The following is an 18,844-nucleotide window of genomic DNA, read 5'->3' as shown; positions in this document are numbered from 1 at the left end:
TCGAATAATAATAAAATTAAAAATTAAAAAATGGTTTTAATTAGTCAAGTTTAATTCTACTAACTTCTAATTATTTGAATGAAAAGTACAGATTTAAGGATATGAATGACATGCCTTGAGGAAAGAAACAATAATTGAGTTCATCAATGTTATCCACAAACCAAAACCGCGTATGCTTCGTGGTTGAATCCAAAAAAGGCATTGGACACAAATGATTCAGAATTTAATAATTAATGCTTTGAGATTTAGTCAGCCTCTAATAATGCTGAGAGTATCTATTATCACTTTTATTGTTATTTTTATCTAATTAATTTTCATTTAAAATATTTTTAAATATAATTAATAGTCTAAAATATTTAAATTTTAATTCAATGAAAGTGATGATAGACTGATTAAAATGATAATAAACACTCCTTTGAGAACATCGAAATCAAAGTGACAATAATTTAAAATATAAGTCAGTTTAGTTTGTAAAAAAATTATTTTTTATTTTTATATATCTTCTAGTTAAGAAAAATTACTTTATTTATACCGTATTCTTTTTTTATAAAATTCATATAGAAAAATAATTTTTATATATTGTTTTTATAGAAATCTGTTAAAAATATATATCGTACTGTGTTAATAAATTAAAAGACACAATGACACAACCTAAGATTGAGTTTTACTTCAAAAACCAAATGTTAAGAAGTAAGTAAATCAGGCAATTTGATTTTCCCCAATTAGTAGACAGTAAAACTTAGTGTCCATTTAATTTAAAATTAGTTGGAATTGATTTTAGTGGAAATAATTTTAAAAAATCAATTTATTTACGATATAATATTTTTAAAATGAAATAAAAATTGATATTAATTGAATAATAAAAAATAAAATCACTTTAAAAAATAAATGTATAATAATATTAGATAAAATGTCTTAATTAACATAATTATCGGAGTACAAGAGTAATTGTACCATCTGAAGTTTCCACGATACTGATCTAAAACCAACTTTTCTATTGACGTGCGCCCAATGCATGTTAACTAGTTTTACCAACCCATTAGAATTAGAAGATTGCATTGCCATGAAATTGTTATTTGTTACCCAACATCAAACTAAAATGTGGAAGCCAGTAATATACTACTCTTTAATTTATTATCTTTTATATTGATATTAGAAATTATAATTTTTGTGAGTTTAACTTCTTATTTAATGGGTGTTTTTTTACACTTTTATATTTTTTAATAAATTAAAGCCAATGATAAAGAATGTGATAAAAGAAAATTAAAAAATAGTAGTATATTAATGACGCTCCTTAGATAAAATTACAAAAGAGTGTGGTTGAGAGACTTCAAACGAAGTACCCAACAGGCAATGAGTATTATTTGTTTCTTTTCGTTTTCTGGCCACTTTTGAATGATAATCAAATGATTGAGCATAAACAAATGATATATTGAAGTTAAAATTGAATCATTCAGTAATATTTAAATTTGATTCTTATCAGAAATACTTTTTGGCCAATTTCTTTTTATTTTTAGACTGAATTTTAAATTAGTCAAAAAAAAATTCTGATGAAATGAAAAATTGAGAAGAAAAAAAGTCACTTTCGAATGGCAACATATATATATGTTTTGGCATGTCTGTTCCCCTAATGTTTCTTCCTGAGCTAATTTTGCAAGAAAGGTAGGTTGAAGACCTGAAACAGTGAGTTGGAAACACACAAATTAAAGGGCAGAGACGTTACCCTTTTGAGTTACAAGTATTTAATTTGCAGGATTATTTAATGTCATAAAATGGAATGGAGACCAAAGCGATTGTCTCCAGCTGTTTTTGCTTGTGTCTAACCAAATTTGGTTCCACATATATAAACTATTTTTCTACAATAATAGTATGCTATCATATTCATATCAGAGATTTTAATAATTTTTTTTACAGAAGATTTTAATAATTTTTAAAGCTATTAAATAAAAACTATTGACTGCGTTACATGTTTTTAATTTTTAGTCTGGTAAAAGTATATCCGTTTAATATTTTTCAGACCAAAAATATTAAATATACCTATTTTGTTTTTTACTAAATATTATAAGAATTATTAGAATTTTTAAAAAAGTATAATAATTAAACATTCTAAATATTTCCTCTCTTATTTAATTTACAAGTGCGTTTTACATACTAACCTGTAACTACTAACTAGTCAAAAGTTTCTATAAATTTATTTAAAGATATTTATTTATTATGAAATGTAATTTATATATTATAAATTATAATTATGTAAAAAAATTATGATGTTGGCTAAACTACTAGTTATTAGGATCTAACACGTTAGCATTATGGATGGGTTCACATTTGTCCTGTGGAGTGTGGAGACTAATTAATATTGATCTTTCTCTTAAACGAAGTTGTTTGTACTTTGTAGTATCCTACAGAGTTACGTTCATTTCTGGTTGGCATATTCAAATTGTCATCACCAAAACAAAGACTCCACCGATGTGTTAGTTCTAATAAAAGTGACTTTAAGGGTGTAGTCTTAAAGTTTAATTTTGAAATATCATAAGTGGAACTTTTGCTTACCCAATTAATAAGCATAGAACGAAACCTGTTGTGTATTTCTAGAAGGTCAATAGGTCATAAACTTAGTGGCTAGTTCATCACTTGTTAGTTTAGAATTAGAAAGCACGGGTTTCATATATGACGCAGATAAGATAACTCATCAATAACAAAAATTCTAAAAATTGTAATTGTTTTGGACCAATATCTGGCCCAAATATTGGAGACCTAATAATTAACTACTCAGAAGATTCAAATTATAAATAACTAAATTTAGTTCATTTATTTAACGGGTTTGATTTTCAACTTAAATTCGACCCGTTTTATTCATGAATTAAATACAATGAATTGATTTTTGAAGTCTAAAATTAATTTATTTCAAATTGATTTGGTTTATTACCAATCCTATTGGACGAGCTACAAAAAGTCTCTTTCCATCTCTAGTTGTGCTTACACTGAACAGTGAACAAAAAGTTTTTAAATTGTTGTGGTTACGATTTTGTTACATTCTTGTCAAAATTGCAAGTAATTAAATGCGCCTGATAGTTACAATGAATCCAAAATCCTTAACGTTGCAGTCAAAATTTGGTCACGAACATTTTTTAGAACCACGGGGATATGCCAATAATAAAATGATATAACTTACTTAATTATTGTGACTACATTGCATAAAAGTTTAAAAAGTAAAACTAAAAAAAATATAAAATGCAGACTAGTGAGGTAGTGTCAGATAGTATAATATAAATATTACTATTATTTTAAAAGCGTCCGTACTGCTTTGGTTTATAATAAGATCATATGTGGAGCAACATGAGATAAGCTTCTTAAAATATTAAAGGGGCGGAACAATGAAGCTTTTGCATTCTGCAACCAGTAATAATATAAAGAAACTGATGAAGGGTATATATTGTTCTGCATTTCATCATCAACCAACAAGTGGATGATATCTGAATTATTTCCTTTTGTAACGATCGAAAGCCCAATATGACGTGGAGCAAAAGGGTCACTAAATTGATAAGGTTTAATGCAATTAGTTTTAAACAGCTTACGATTGCAGTTGTGGAGTTTTGCTTTAATTCTAAAGAACAAGTCAAGAAATCATATTAAAGAAGAACAGAACAAAAGTAGTATACATGATATTGTACTTTATATCATGTGTGCTTTGTTTAAATTATTTTGTGTTTTGCCTTATTCTCAAACCACTGATGGCCATACGTAAAAATAATTAATACTTCCGAGCACATGAATGGCAGGAAATATAAGACTAATTTGATAATTAAGAAGGAAAACATAAGAGAGAAAGAAAAAATTATGGATTCAAATCCCTTCTACTAACATTTATTCGAAGAAAAAAAAAATTAAACACGTGAATCTTGATATGATATTCTTGGAGAGAAAATTTACTTAGTCAATAATATCAAATGTAAATTTTAAGTATGTGAATACATTAAATACAACAACAACAACGCCTTATCCCACTAGGTGGGGTCGGCTACATGGATCAACTTCCGCCATAATGTTCTATCAAGTATCATACTTCTATCCAAACCATTAATTTCGAGATCCTTTTTGATAACCTCTCTTATAATCCTTTTGGGTCTTCCTCTGCCTCGAATTGTTTGTCTTCTCTCCATCTGGTCTACTCTCCTCACTACAGAGTCTACCGGTCTTCTCTCTACATGCCCAAACCACCTAAGTCTATTTTCCACCATCTTCTCTACAATAGGCGCTACTCCAATCCTCTCTCTAATAGTTTCGTTTCTAATTTTATCCTGTCGAGTCTTACCACACATCCACCGCAACATCCTCATCTCCGCTACACCTACTTTATTCTCATGTTGGCTCTTAACCGCCCAACATTCTGTTCCGTACAAAATCGCCGGTCTTACCGCAGTCCGATAAAACTTCCCCTTTAGCTTGATCGGTACCTTTGCATCACATAACACCCCCGATGCTTTTCTCCATTTCATCCATCCTGCTTGAATGCGATGATTCACATCCCCTTCAATTTCCCCATCATCCTGTATTACAGACCCAAGATATTTAAACCGTGTGACTTGAGGGATAATATGATCTCCTATTTTCACCTCTGAGTTAGAAACCCTCCTTCTTTTGTTGAACTTACATTTCATACATTAAATATTTTTAAAAAAATTATTATTTATTATAATCTTATTTAATTCAAATATAATTATCTTCTATCGGATATACCACTGAGCTCTAAAAAAATAAGATTATTAATGAAGGCTTTCTTCTTTTAAGTTTTAATTAACCGACTAATCGTGATATATGATTAAAAAATTTCATGTGGCTATATTTGATTATCCCATTAGTATATAAAAGCCTGTTATTTGTTATATGCCTCATACAATTTCAACCATGGGAAAAGTTCACCCCCAAGCACTAAATTCCTCTACCACTTGCAAGCAAGAGACGTTTACCCTATGGATGAAATCTCTGGTACTGAACGGAAAGGGATGCACCGTGTTTGATTCAAATGGCCAAATTGCATACCGAGTTGATAACTACAACTGCAGGCATAGAGATGAAGTTCATCTCATGGATCAAAATGGCGATATTTTGTTCACTATGCTGAAAAAGGTAAGCAAATTTCACAATTACATGACAATATCCTAGCTATAATAAGTTTAAGTGTTTTAGTCTTTCACATTAAATGATCAATTTTGGGTTTTTTTTTTTGTGTGTGTAGCAATATAAGTTGTCCAGGTTTTGGGAGGGTTATAGATTTCCAGTTCCAGGAACAAGGAATGACCACAAAGGACCATGCTTTCGAGTTTCAAAAACTTATAAGATCTCTAGAGGGGGTTCAACCTATGAAGTTGAACTTGGATTGGACAAAAATCAACCGTATACTCATAAAATAGAACGCAACACTTGCAACTCAGCTTGCAAAATATCTAACGAGCTTGGAGTGGTAGTTGCAGAGGTAAAATTTCTAATATCTGGTTAGCAAAGTTTGGTACATAGGATATAAGAAAATAGATTATGCACAAAAGAAATTTTACATTAAAATTATTTTACGTGCATAATCATTAAATCTTAAAATTATATCATCTACAAGTCCTTTCATTACCTTATAAAGAAAGAATTAAATGAAATGCATTCAATACTTATCAGTTACCATACAAAGGAAGTAAGAGGATCTACAATAGGAGGATTTAGAATTAATCATTTGTTATTTATTCATATTTTGTGTTTTCTATGAGCAGCTAAGGAGAAAGAAGTCACCTTGTGGAGTTGATTTAGGAGATGATGTTTTCACGATGGTAGTGGAGCCAAATATAGATCTTTCTCTAATTATGGGGCTTGTTGTAGCCTACAATCTTATAAACTGTAAAATTTAATTAGCACTTTGGAAGCAACAGTTTGCACAATTAATAGTGATTTGCATCTTGAGGAAGTCTTAATTAGCTAGAATTAGCAAATGGGTTGCTAAACCCAGTTTCCAGATTAAGCTTTGGAGATGTTTGTGGTGATCATTGCAACCTAGCAATGATGATTTTGTTTTGAAGTCAAATTTAATTCCTCTTTCTCTTTTTTCTTTTCTTTTTTCTGGCGTGAAATGCTTCCTTAATTTTATTCTATAAATCGGTACGGAAGGCTAGAGTACTATGTTTTGTGATTTTGTCCCTGGACTGCAAGCAAACCAAGCTGCTAAAGAAGTTGGGTTTGCCCCCATAGTTGCAACTTGCAAGAGTTCCTTAGCATGTTGGATTATGAAAAAAAGCTTAATTAGATTTGTAGTACCAGAACAATGATTAAATTTTGATCCATTATTAATAAATTTTTTACTCGAATTTAATTTCTTAAGTTTTTTAATTGCCATAATCAAATCTTTCTTTTCACTAAAAACAATCAAGTCCTTCTAAGAATTATTTTCATTTTAAAACTCCTAAATTTTTCATTTTCTTCACCAGAACTCCATGAATTATTGAATTATTTAAAACCATTTGTACCCTTTTTTGTTTGAAACATCTATGAAAACATCGTATTTAATCTAGCTAATATAAGAAAATCTCAAATTTTCCTTCTTCAAAGCCCTGAATTCGCATTTTATATTTTTACCTTTATCAAGTTTGTTTTATTTTTAAATTAGTCGCTTAAATCATTTTCTATCCAAAATTCAGCTTAAACTCCTAACTATTTCAGTAAAAAAAATTGAAGGTTATATAGAGAAAGAGAATCAAATAGAAGGAATAGATTGTAACTATTTTAAAAAATTAAATAAAGATTTTGTGTAATGTGAAGGATTGAACACTCTTCTTTTTGTATGAGATGTGAATAAATCACTTAATTGAGTATGAAAAAAAATCAATATGTATTTCATTATTGGGATGTATGGGTGAAAAGAAGAGAGATAGAAAAAAAGGAGAAATTAACTAATAAATATAATAAATGATGTGATAGGAAATAAAGAGAGATAGATAAAAAGAAAAATTAAATAAAAGATAAAGTAACCGCAAAAATATAAGAAACCTAATTGAGTACCAGAGTGGATAAAAAAATACCAATTGTGTAGGCTATAAGCCAATAAAATAAGGTAATCTACAACCATATTCACCTCTCTAAATATATGAGAGACTTAAACCTCTCACTCCCTCAAGATCAAATTGTGAATTAAGTCTACTACTCAAGATCTATTTATATATATATATATCTTGAACTTTTAATGCAAAATCAAACACACAATAATATTACAAAGATATTGTGTTGTGTTAATCAATGATTAATCATTATACCTCATTTATGATGATTTATCGTAAAAACAAGATGAACTTGGGTTTGGGAAATCAGATTTGTTATTATTGGAGAAAAATGCTTAATATACACTTACTTTTTTTTATTATTTTCTCACCCATTTTTTAAAATTTTCTTTTTGTCTCTTTCTTTTGCTCAATATACATTTACTAGAGTTTTGATTGAATTGATGGAAAAAGATAGGAAAAATAAGTTGAATTATAATAGAATAAAGTAAAATAGAATATAGTGGAAAAAAATTATTTTATTTTTTGCATATGCTATCACATAATAGAATAAAAATTATGTCCACAATTTTCTCTTAATTTGAATAAAGGAAAAATGAAGATAGATAATGGAATAAATCCCAATAGTTTTTTTCTATTTCCTTCTTGTTGTATCAATTTAAACAATAAAACATAACATCATTATATTCTATACAGTCGAGTAACACTAGTAAAAAAGAGGTTTTTACATTAAAAAGAAAATTGCATTGGTTCTTAAACAACCCATGTAGGATGTGAAAAGTAGCATTTTCTAATATTTAAATGGAAATTATAGATCAAATGCTACAGAACTTATATAAAAAATACTTCTAAATTGGATGTACAAAGAATTGATTCAGAAAGTATTTCTAACAGTTTATTTTTAAAACAATAACTAAGAAGCAATTTAGAAAGTATTTTTTTGGATTAGTTATCTGGGCAATTGATCTAAAATATAAATGTTTATTTTACAACTTTTGAAAATTCTAGTAAGACATTGTAGATCAATTGTACAAAAAAAAATGACTTAACATTGTAGATAAATTTCATACTCTTCTTCAACGTGAAAATCATGTGAAAATTTACATAAAATTAATTTTAGACTCGATTAATTCTCAACACAAAACTAAATATATATTCAATTATAAAATTTTAAGATCAAGTTCTCATTAAATTGTACGAGAAAAGTTACTTGTGACATTTAGATAAGAGTTTTAATTTATGGAGAAATTAAATTATCACCACCTTACGATTTTGAGGAAAAAAGTGGCCATTTTTATTTTTAAAACTTTAAATTATAGTTGTTGTATTTAAAATTATTTTGATAAAAATGAATAATTTTAAGGTGGCTGCGTCGGCGTCGTTTCACATGTTCATCGTTGAGATCTGTCTCCTCCTTCTCCTTCTGGAAAACCCCAACTTGCACTCTGTTATGCCGATGCATGAATGAATCTTTCCTCTCCGAAACCCTAACCAATGGTGGGACCCAAACGGCACTTCCTCCCACTGATCCTCATCTCCCTCGCCGCCTTCATCTTCTACAGCTTCCACCACTCTTCTCTCCCATCTTCAATCCTCGAATCCAACCCTACTTCCACTTTCCCCAACCCAATTCGCACCCAATCTTCCCCCAATTTCACTTTTGTCATCAAGGTCCTCGCCTTCAACCGCCTCGCCGCGCTCTCCCGGTGCCTCCGCTCCCTCGCCGCCGCCCACTACCTCGCCGACCGCGTCCACCTCCATCTCCATATTGACCATTTCGCCCCCGATAACGCCTCCCACGTGGACCCCAAGCTCCGCGAAGCGCATCAGATCCTGGAGTTCGTCGATGGGTTCGATTGGAAGTTTGGGGAAAAGGTTGTGCATTACAGAACGGGCAATGTGGGCCTGCAGGCCCAGTGGTTGGAGGCCTGGTGGCCCAGTTCCGATCACGAGTTCGCTTTCGTCGTGGAGGATGACTTGGAGGTTTCGCCGCTTTACTACGAGTTCGTTAAGGCTTTGATTATGAATTTCTATTACAATGCCTCCAATTATAGCCCTTCCATCTTTGGGGTTTCGCTGCAGCGAGCAAGGTTTGTTCCAGGTACCGTTTTCTCTTGTTTGTTTATCTATTGCTGCTTTATAATGTGATGCTTGGTGGCTGGTGAAGTTTAGTTTAGAATTTAGATATTAGACGAATCTGGTTTCTTCGTGGATTGGCATGATGTGTTGTTTCTTGTTTGCTGCTTGTGCTATTTGTAAGAGAGATAGAACACAAAAGTGCTTCTGTCGGTTAGCATTCAATTAGAGGTATCATGTATGATTCTCTGTAAATACTTATAGGAGAAGAAAAGAAGGTAAAATGAATCAAGCTTCTCTCGTAAGTTAAATTGTTAAAATCAACTTATGCAATTAACTTTTATAGAAGCTTTCTCGTTTAAGTTCTCCAAGAGTTGAGATGTATAAGTTGATTTTAATTTATGAAAGAAGTTTAAGTCATGCTACCCTCTTGTTTTTTTCTCCTTTAAGTGTTTATGGAGAAATTTATCCAGATAGGGCCAGCTGATTGCTCATTGTTTTGTTGACATTTGAAATGAATTACTCCAGTGGAGTTGAAGAATCACATGTAAAGTAAAACTGCCACCCAGCAAGAAAAAACCTCGTGTGTGGCTGAACACAAGCAATGACACAAGATTGCTTTGACACTAACAGAAGAGTGCTTGATGACTTAGACAGAGGCAAGCTCAAAGCCTCAAACAAGGTCAGAACAGAGAAGATAAATCAGATAAGAGAATGTCCCAAGACAGAACTCTGGAAAATGTGAACACAAGGGATTAGAAGTTCAGAACACAGAACATAGCTGGCTATGGGAAATTGACCTTTGGAACGGCAAGGTGACAAAATCAGTTGGGAGCGTCTACCATGAGTAGACAATGAGGAGAGACTGAGAGAGTAGAAATCATGCTGATTTTTTCCCAAGTTGTGCAACCCGACCCACAACAACTTTGCACATCTGGAACTCCAAAAAACTTGCCAATCCATGAGTTTACAAGTAATCCTGTCAATCCTACTCTGATCCCCCCAACTTGCAATCCTAAGTGTGAAGTGCATCAGAAATGGCTAGAAACTTGTAGGATTGTAAGGTCCTACAAGTCTATAACCATGATTTTGACAATGGATACAAAGTTACATTAAGCAACGATGCGCCAATGTGCCATTGCCACCTAGTTGAACCATTTTTTGTGTGTTTTTTTATGATTTGGAAATGGATATGACAAAGTAGAGATCTGTACAAGCTCATTGCTAAACAACTTGGTGTAACTTTTGTCTACCATTATGTGTCCTCTGCTTATTCATTACATGTGTACAGTTTATTGATGATGTAATTGGTTTCTTGCTGCAGGTAAACATGGAAACAAATTGCAGTTGGATGACCAGACACGACTTTTCCTATACCAGTTAGTTGGCACATGGGGTCAAATTCTCTTTCCAAAGCCATGGAAGGAGTTCAGACTTTGGTACGACGAGAACAAGGCAAAGGGCAATAAGCCATTTCTTGAGGGGATGGTAATTAAATGATTTAAAAAAAAGCATCTCTTGTTGTTTACTCATCTAATAATCAGTTTTGTTCTTTTATATATATCAACAGTTCAGTTCATTCCTAAGGTTAGTTCTGAAAATTTGTCCAGGTGACCACCGGATGGTATAAGAAAATGGGAGAGAGGATTTGGACACCTTGGTTCATAAAGTTTATTCAATCCCGTGGTTATTTTAATATCTACACAAATCTTCTGCATGAGAGAGCATTAAGTGTTTCTCACAGAGATGCTGGAGTTAACTACGGGAAAACTGCTGGACCTGATTCTAAATTACTAGAGGAAAAATCTCTAGACTTCAATATATTGGAAGTGCAACCTTTGAGGAGTTTAAGATGGTATGATTTTTGTTTCAGAGAAGTACATCCTGGAAAGGTTGCCACGAACTTGGAAGAACTTGGATCATTGCTTCACTCTCTGCAGAAACAGGATAGTGTCTTCTTAGTAAATCTTTTTGGGGTATCAGATGCTATATCAAGAAACTTACTATGCCACTTTGAGAGGCTAGATATCAGGAATTATATACTTATGGGCCCTCCATCTGACTCCTTATTTGATCTGGCAAGGAGGGGACACCCTGTAATTAACGTTGACAAATTTATAAGTAGTGTTGGATTGTCTAAATTCACTTCACAAGGTTTGAGTTTTGAGACCATCAAGGGTATTCTGGCAAAGACTTATGCAATTAAGAAGTGTATTGAGAATAGGTATAACACGTGGGTTATGGATGGGAGCATGCTTCTCACTTCAGACCTCTTCTTGTCTGAGTCTGAAGATTCCAATGGTGACTTCTTTGTTGCAAACAACTTGGAACTCTTTTATGCTAAAAGCTCATCTTCTAGTCAGAAAATCTGGGTTGATGGCTTTGTGTCAAAGGTTGTAGCCATGGCGGAGTCTTTGGCAGGAAAAGATTCAGCAACCCATGGTAGCTTAAGTTTCGTGTATGTTGTAATAAAATTATTGGAACAGAATGGTGCGAGGATTAGAAGAGTTGATGAGAATTCTTTTGCCACAAAGATTGGCTCTGGTAGTGAAACTTCTCTTCGGGATAAGAAGTTGGTATATTGGTCAAGTGAGATGGAGCTGAATTCAATTCAGAAATGGCTCGACGAGTTCAATTTGTGGAGCATAGACAGTGATTTGTCATGCACCGCGGTGGTCTGCCACAAATCCTAGCTAGCATTTTATGGCAGCTATAGTATTTTTACATCTTTCTTTTTTTTTTTTTGCTTTGCTATTACTATTTTTGACTTTTTAAATGCCAATTTAGCTTACATATTCTTTTTACCCATTTTGTATTATCAGTTGTAACTAAAATTAAGTTGTCAATGCGAGGCTTAAGATGGGAAATTAATTTTTCAGTCGAATTTTGTTGTCGCAATTGAATTATTTGTTTTCTTACAAATGCTACCGCTGTTTTTGTAATCTTGACTTCCTAGACATCCAAATTGACCGCCTTGTAACAATCACTTTAAACTTTCTTTCGAAAATGGCTTAAATATGTTTTATTTTCCTTAAATTTGAGATCTATTTTTATAAGTCTTTCAAATTAAAATTTATATTTAATCCCTCAAATTAGCAAAATATTTTTTTAGTTTTCCTGGCTGATTTTTTTAGCTTGCACATTATATCCCCTCTTTTTTCATACACCAACTTTTTTAATTGTTTAAAAAATATTACATTAACATTCTTTATATATTATATTGATCTCTTAATTATTTTAAAAATATTATATTATACACTCCTATAATTAGTGTACAATTTGAAAAAAACTTCCAAGGTGTGAGTGTAATTAATCCTTTTCCAGTATGGCAAGAAATATGAGGCAAAATATGATTGTTTGAGCCTTGAGGCATGAATTCTCTTCATTTTGGACAACCCAGTTGATAATTTCTATTTTCATTAGATTTTCGTTTGTGGAGATATTATATTTAAAAATTGTATAATTATTTCCTTAGACGTAGACAATTTATGGGTATGTTTAGTTTCTATTTTTATTTTTTAAATTGAAAAATAAAAAAAATCCACTTCTTTCCAAAATGATTGATGTTTCATATTAAGAATAACAACAAATAAATTAAAGCATATCTAATAGGGATGTTTACATAAATTTTTTAATTTATTTTTTTCACTTGAACAAATGACATAAAATTACTTATATAAATAATCATTATTTAACAATATTATACCATAAATAACATATTTTTAAGTATTATATGATTCGTAAAATTAATTTAAGCACTTATTTTTAGAGAGTAAATTTTTGTATAAAGTGTTTAAATATGTATAAAATTGTAAAACTCACAAAATTAAGACAAACAAATCATCTAAACTACTATCCATGGTAGATACTCCTAGGTATCAAAATAATTTTACTAAAATATCTTTATTTTTTATAATGCATTATTTGTAACTATTGATTGATTAACGATGATGGTTGAAAAATTAATAGACAAAACATATTAAATTGATGTAATTTATTTAGACTAAATTTTTAATATTTCATTAAAAAACTGAAAACATCAATATCAATATGGATTTTTTTTATACTAAAAAACAATAGTGATATTTTGAAATAGTGAAAGTAGTAGTGTAGTACTACTTGATAACTGATAAGAATATATTTTTAATGATTTTAGGGACCTAAAAAGTAAAAGTGAAAAAAAAAAATCATAGGTAATAGATTAATTGGAAGGGAGATTGGTGATTATAGCATAGGAGTATAAAATGTGGTGGAGAGGAAAGGCGAGGATAATTTTTTGCGGAGGGAAGGAGGAAAACGACGACGCATTGAATGGAGAATCAGAAGGCATCGGCGTATTACGAGAACAGAGCGGTTCAGTTCGGGGTAGTGAGCACCGACTGGCTCGCTCAGGCCCAGTCCGCCACCGTCCATTCTCCTCCTCACAACAACGATGACGACGAAGAGATACCGTTCTCGGTGATATCGGAGTTCGACAGGTGGCGCAAACACCCCGATTTGGCGGAGGCCGTGGCCGCCATTCGCGCCTTGGCCGCCGTCATCCGCTCCAGCAAGGCCTCCACCATGATGCAGCTCGAAATCCAACTCAAAAACGCCTCCGATACCCTCAAAGTCAGTTACTAACACTAACTAGTACTTTCTCTCTCTTGATTGTGATTATTAATTTGGTTGTGTTCCTGTGTTGCGCTCCACACAGTGCTGGGATACAACCTCCATCTCTCTAACCGCCGCCTGCGATCTCTTCATGCGATACGTCACCAGAACTTCCGCTTTGGAGTACGAAGACTTCAATTCCGCCAAGTCTCGCTTGCTCGAACGCGCCGAAAAGTTCGGCGAAATCTCCTTCAAGGTAAATCACTCACGAACTCTCGCACGTGCGTGCGTGCGTGCTTTCATTCACTCACATCATCACTTCCTAAACTCAGTTGATTCGCTTTTCGCTTCGCAGGCTCGCAAGATCATTGCAATGCTCAGTCAAGATTTTATATTCGACGGCTGCACGATTCTCGTTCACGGATTCTCCCGAGTCGTGCTTCAGATTCTCAAACTCGCCGCGCAGAATAACAAGCTCTTTCGCGTCTTCTGCACAGGTTTTTTTCTTTTTTTCTTCTCTCTATCTCTCTTTGTGTCTGTTGTTTTCAATGTTAGCAATTTGTGGTTTGAACTTTAATTTGCAAGTATACCACGAATTTGGAATGTTCATTACTTCAGTCCCTTAATTGATGTACTTCAATCAAGTTGAGAGACGAGTTTGAAGGATATTTTTATATTTGAATGACTGCTTAGTGTGATTTCTAATCTTTCTAGAATTACTTAACTTGTTTTTTTTGGGACTATTTAGGAAAGAGAGGAATCCTTTTAAGGATGAAATTGATGGTTTGGTCTTAATTTGTAGAGGGGAGACCGGATCGAACGGGTTTGAGGTTGTCAAATGAGCTGGCCAAGCTTGATGTTCCGGTGAAGCTTGTTATAGACTCTGCGGTGGCGTATACCATGGATGAGGTTGACATGGTGTTTGTTGGGGCGGATGGAGTTGTTGAAAGTGGTGGCATAATCAACATGATGGGGACTTACCAAATCTCATTGGTTGCTAAGAGTATGAGCAAGCCTGTTTATGTGGCTGCTGAAAGCTACAAGGTAAGCTTGCAACCCACAGAAATTAGTGAATGTGGTGTGAAGTTGTTGCTTTAGAATGCTTGCATCTTTCTGCATAAATTGTCATACTGATCAGTAAGAATTTGATTAAATTATACTGTTTTTTGACGGTCACTCATGACTTAAGCAAGAGGAGAGTCCGAATCAAAAGATTAGACTATTAAATGAGAGAGCTTCATGACTTGAGTATTATCAAGCTTCTGATTTTACTCAACTTGGGTTGGGACTCATAACATTACCACTTCCTTTAAGAGTCGATGTCCGTGGTAGCTTCACACTATTGACATTGACCCGATGAAAACTCTTTTCCTCTAAGTAGTTGTTCAAATATACACTTCCACATTGCACTTTAATCTAATCTATAAGTAGCCCTTCCCATAAACCAAATTTTAAAGAAAGCACTAATTGTTATATTATATCGTGAGTATAAGAAGAGAGTCCAATCCAAATCCAAAGATTAGTTCATTAAGTAGGAGAGCCTCATGACTTAAATACAACATCAAGCTTCTTATTCTACTCAAAGTGGGATTTATAACAGTCACCCAATAATGGTTGTGATGTATGCAATATGGTAAGATTGTTAAGTTTTGTAATACCTACTTTACTAAAGTCATATATAAAGTGATTTCTTGATTGACAGAATAAAAATATTTACATTTATAGTGTATCAAAATTATTACTTAATTAGTGAATGACCTTCTACATGTCCTGTATGTGTAATTGACAGTTTGCTCGACTTTACCCTCTGGACCAAAAGGATTTGGCTCCTGCCTTGCGACCAGTTGATTTTGGTGTGCCTATTCCATCCAAGGTTGAGGTTGAATGTTCTGCGCGGGATTATACTCCTCCTCAATATCTCACTCTGCTTTTCACAGATTTAGGTGTTCTTACTCCATCAGTTGTTAGTGATGAACTCATCCAGCTATACTTGTAGTCATTCCTGTATAATTTTCTTCCGATTCCTTTAAAATGTTGGCCTCACTTCAAGATTCTGTGTCTTGTGAAATAATTTTGTAACAAGTACATGCATTAGCAAGTTCAGTATAACTGAGGATCTATGAAGCTCGGATGCTCTGAAAATGTCTAAGTATCAATACATGTCATCTGATATCTCTTTGATACAAATCCAAAAAATATCCATTAATATTTTTAAAATTAATATTGTCAGCGACAGCGATAGAGGTGGTGGTGGCAGAATTATGACGGTGGTGGTGGTGGTGGTGGATGGTGATGAGATCATGTGAATGTTTTTTAAAATTAAAAATCAAATTCACAATTTTTTTTTGTTGGTTTTGAAAATGAATGGAAATCTGATTTGAAATTGAGTAAAAATTAATTTTAGTTTCATTTTTGTCAATCACATCTTGTATTGAAAATTGTGTTTTGTTTTGCATTTGTCTAGAAGCTAAAGAAATGGATTAGGAGAATTTGTTCTTCTGAATGGGTCTTTACAGCTAAATTTGCATCGTTGAAAATCTAATGTAACCCTTTAGAAATTGAGGGTTCTTGAATTAGAAATTCTATCACAAATTACTTCGAAATAAATATTTTTAAATATAAATCACATCTAGACTTATTTTCATTAAAATTAATTTTACAAATTGACATTCACGCAAAAATATACACTTACCTAAGCCAATAATATGTGGCCACTTAAGAGTTAAAAGCATAAAACCCAAACTCAATCAATCATCCATTTGACATTAGGTATGGTCACAATATAAGAAAAGTGATTCGAGCAACGAATTATTTAAGACATATATGTTGTCCTTATCACTTTGCAAGAATCTATTCCCCAAAGGGTATGGAGGAACTACATGATTTTCCAACTTTAGTAGGATCAAGGGGTTCACTCAATATATATGTGAACAATTGTACAGGTGAGAGTAGGGGTGAGTAAACGGGCTCAAGTCCATGGACTGATCCACGGGACTCGTGGTCCGCGCGGGTTACGGATCAATTTTTTTAAACTGATTTTCTCTTTTTCACTTTAAACTTTTCTTTTAAAATAACAGATAAAGAAATATATTAGATAAGATAAAGATATAAAGATAAAAATAAAAGATTTAAATTAAAAGATAATAAAAATAAAAAAGGATAAGATAAGAAAAATAAAAGATAACAAAATAAAAGATTAAGATAAAAAAGATAAGTAATAACTTGCTAAAAATCTTCTTTTTTGATATTTTCTCGATCTTTTTCTCTTTTAATCTATCATTTTCATATTTTAAAGTCATAAATAATAAAAATATCAATTCTTATCATTTAAGCCAAAAATAATTGTTAAATAAATATTTTTAAAGATATTTTAATTTATTTTTATTATAAAAAATAGCTCATATCATATTTAGCCGTTGTAGCAGGTTAAAAACATTTTTTCTCCTCACGTGTGCTTAACAAATATCAAACTAGACTTCTTGTTGACGTACAAGCCTTGATATATACTAAAAATTGGTTACTAGTATTTGATATGCAGGGTAAATAATATGTAATAATTATTGTCTTTTAATCACTTAACTTGACTTTATTCTAATATTTATTATTATTTCGAGTTTTAGAAAAAGAAGATGAAGATATGAAGATGGAGAAGACTCAAGCTACTTCAAATATGAAATCATTTATTGTTGGAGATGTTTAAATTTCATATTTTAGATTTATTGCTTGGATTTTCTTTTGTTAAGACATTATTTATTTTATTGATGTAATTGACTAATTATTGAGATTTTATTTACCTTTGTATTGAACTTAATTTGATTGTATTATATTTTTATTAAAATTAAAATTATTTTAAAACTAGGTCCGCGGACCGGCCCGTTTGACCCGCGGGGTCCGCGGGGCGAGAGCGAACCAGTTTATTTGGTCCATATAAGAAACGGGACAAATTGACCTGGTCCACTATTAATGCGGGCTTATCTGAGACGGGTCGACCCGCTTACCCACCCCTAGGTGGAAGCACATGTGGAAAGAAAAATTCCAAACTATCAAATATCGTTTGTTTTCTAGAGAAGGCCAGGTTAAAAATCTGAATCCGGCTCTTCTTCGGGGAGGGGAGAGCCAAAGTTTGTGATTATGAAGAATTCCAATGAATTCTTAAATGTTTGCTTGTGAAGAATTCCAATTTCAGACAAAATGACAGTGACAATCACAATGCCAATTTCGATTCAGATTAATTATTTATAACACTAATGTTAAAAAAAAGGAATTAAGATATTGTTTTTGCCAATTAAGATAACATGCTTATCTAATTAAGTTATTGTAAGAGATAATGCTGAAGACAACATGTTTATCTAATTAAGTGTTATTCCCGTTTAAGAAAGTGTTTCTAATTATATTTACTATTTATTTATTGTTTTATTTAACCTGTGTTCTTAAAAAAAACGTAGAACTGATAAAAAAATTTAAAACATGTAGAGGTTCAATTTTTTTTTTTTTGAGAATGTGACCAAATTATACTCACTATGCACCAAATTAAAAAATATTTATATTGTCATCTAATTAAATTTTTAATTTTTTTATTATGTTTCGTTCTATTTATTATTAAATATTTAAATAATAGTAGTAGTAATATTTTCCAGATCAAATGAATATTCCCCCTTCACTATTTTCCTTTTTTTTTTCCTTCTCTCGTTTTTATTTCTTTTGAGCATTGTTTGTAAGACAACAACAAACTTTCAAAGTTATTTTTTAGCTATAAATATATTTTTAATATTACACTTTTTAACAAGATGAAAAATTAATTTTTGATTGACAATGTTAGTATATATGCATTCAAAAAAACTTGCCGAAAAATTTAGTATAAATTTAGTTATAAATAATTTCCATGACATGTAAAACAAACATTCTACATTTTAATATATTACCAATGCAATTTATATTTTAGAATATATAATCATAAATATATTGCATGAAATTAATTATGCATACAAATACATTTATCAGATAAGCTTTAATTTTTATATGACTATGGTGATGTTTGTAACACACTTCAATTAGTTTTAAACTTTTTTTTTACTAACTTCTAACTGAAAAATTAGTTTAGTCATTTAATAATTAAATTTTTTTAGTAACTTTTCATATTTTTT

At 31.8% G+C, this 18,844-nt stretch overlaps 3 protein-coding genes across 4 annotated transcripts; all 3 read left to right on the top strand.

Moving 5' to 3' along the window:
* Nucleotides 1–4,891: 4,891 nt before the first annotated feature.
* LOC100527543 (uncharacterized) lies at nt 4,892–5,923 on the top strand. Its single transcript, NM_001250654.2, is given in 3 exon segments — nt 4,892–5,127; nt 5,237–5,473; nt 5,757–5,923. Coding segments are annotated over 3 exon segments (594 nt in total). The 5' UTR covers nt 4,892–4,905; the 3' UTR covers nt 5,892–5,923.
* Nucleotides 5,924–6,076: 153 nt separating this feature from the next.
* On the top strand, nt 6,077–11,911 carry LOC100775691 (uncharacterized). The gene is made up of 3 exons (XM_003528687.5): nt 6,077–9,132; nt 10,432–10,595; nt 10,718–11,911. The coding sequence occupies exons 1-3, from the start codon at nt 8,526–8,528 to the stop codon at nt 11,798–11,800; spliced, it is 1,854 nt and encodes a 617-aa protein (XP_003528735.1). The 5' UTR covers nt 6,077–8,525; the 3' UTR covers nt 11,801–11,911.
* Nucleotides 11,912–13,338: 1,427 nt separating this feature from the next.
* On the top strand, nt 13,339–15,842 carry LOC102669842 (translation initiation factor eIF-2B subunit alpha). Of its 2 annotated transcripts, XM_006583123.4 has the most exons (5): nt 13,339–13,718; nt 13,804–13,956; nt 14,056–14,197; nt 14,503–14,744; nt 15,490–15,842. In XM_006583123.4, the coding sequence occupies exons 1-5, from the start codon at nt 13,419–13,421 to the stop codon at nt 15,694–15,696; spliced, it is 1,044 nt and encodes a 347-aa protein (XP_006583186.1). In that variant the 5' UTR covers nt 13,339–13,418; the 3' UTR covers nt 15,697–15,842. The 2 variants fall into 2 exon arrangements, with proteins under 2 accessions (XP_006583186.1, XP_040873200.1); XM_041017266.1 differs by having other exon boundaries at nt 13,350–13,718; nt 13,804–14,197.
* Nucleotides 15,843–18,844: the final 3,002 nt, after the last annotated feature.

Source organism: Glycine max, chromosome 7 (genome assembly GCF_000004515.6).
Source record: "Glycine max cultivar Williams 82 chromosome 7, Glycine_max_v4.0, whole genome shotgun sequence".
NCBI classification, from domain to species: domain Eukaryota; kingdom Viridiplantae; phylum Streptophyta; class Magnoliopsida; order Fabales; family Fabaceae; genus Glycine; species Glycine max.
This window is presented reverse-complemented; position numbering and strand designations above follow the sequence as displayed.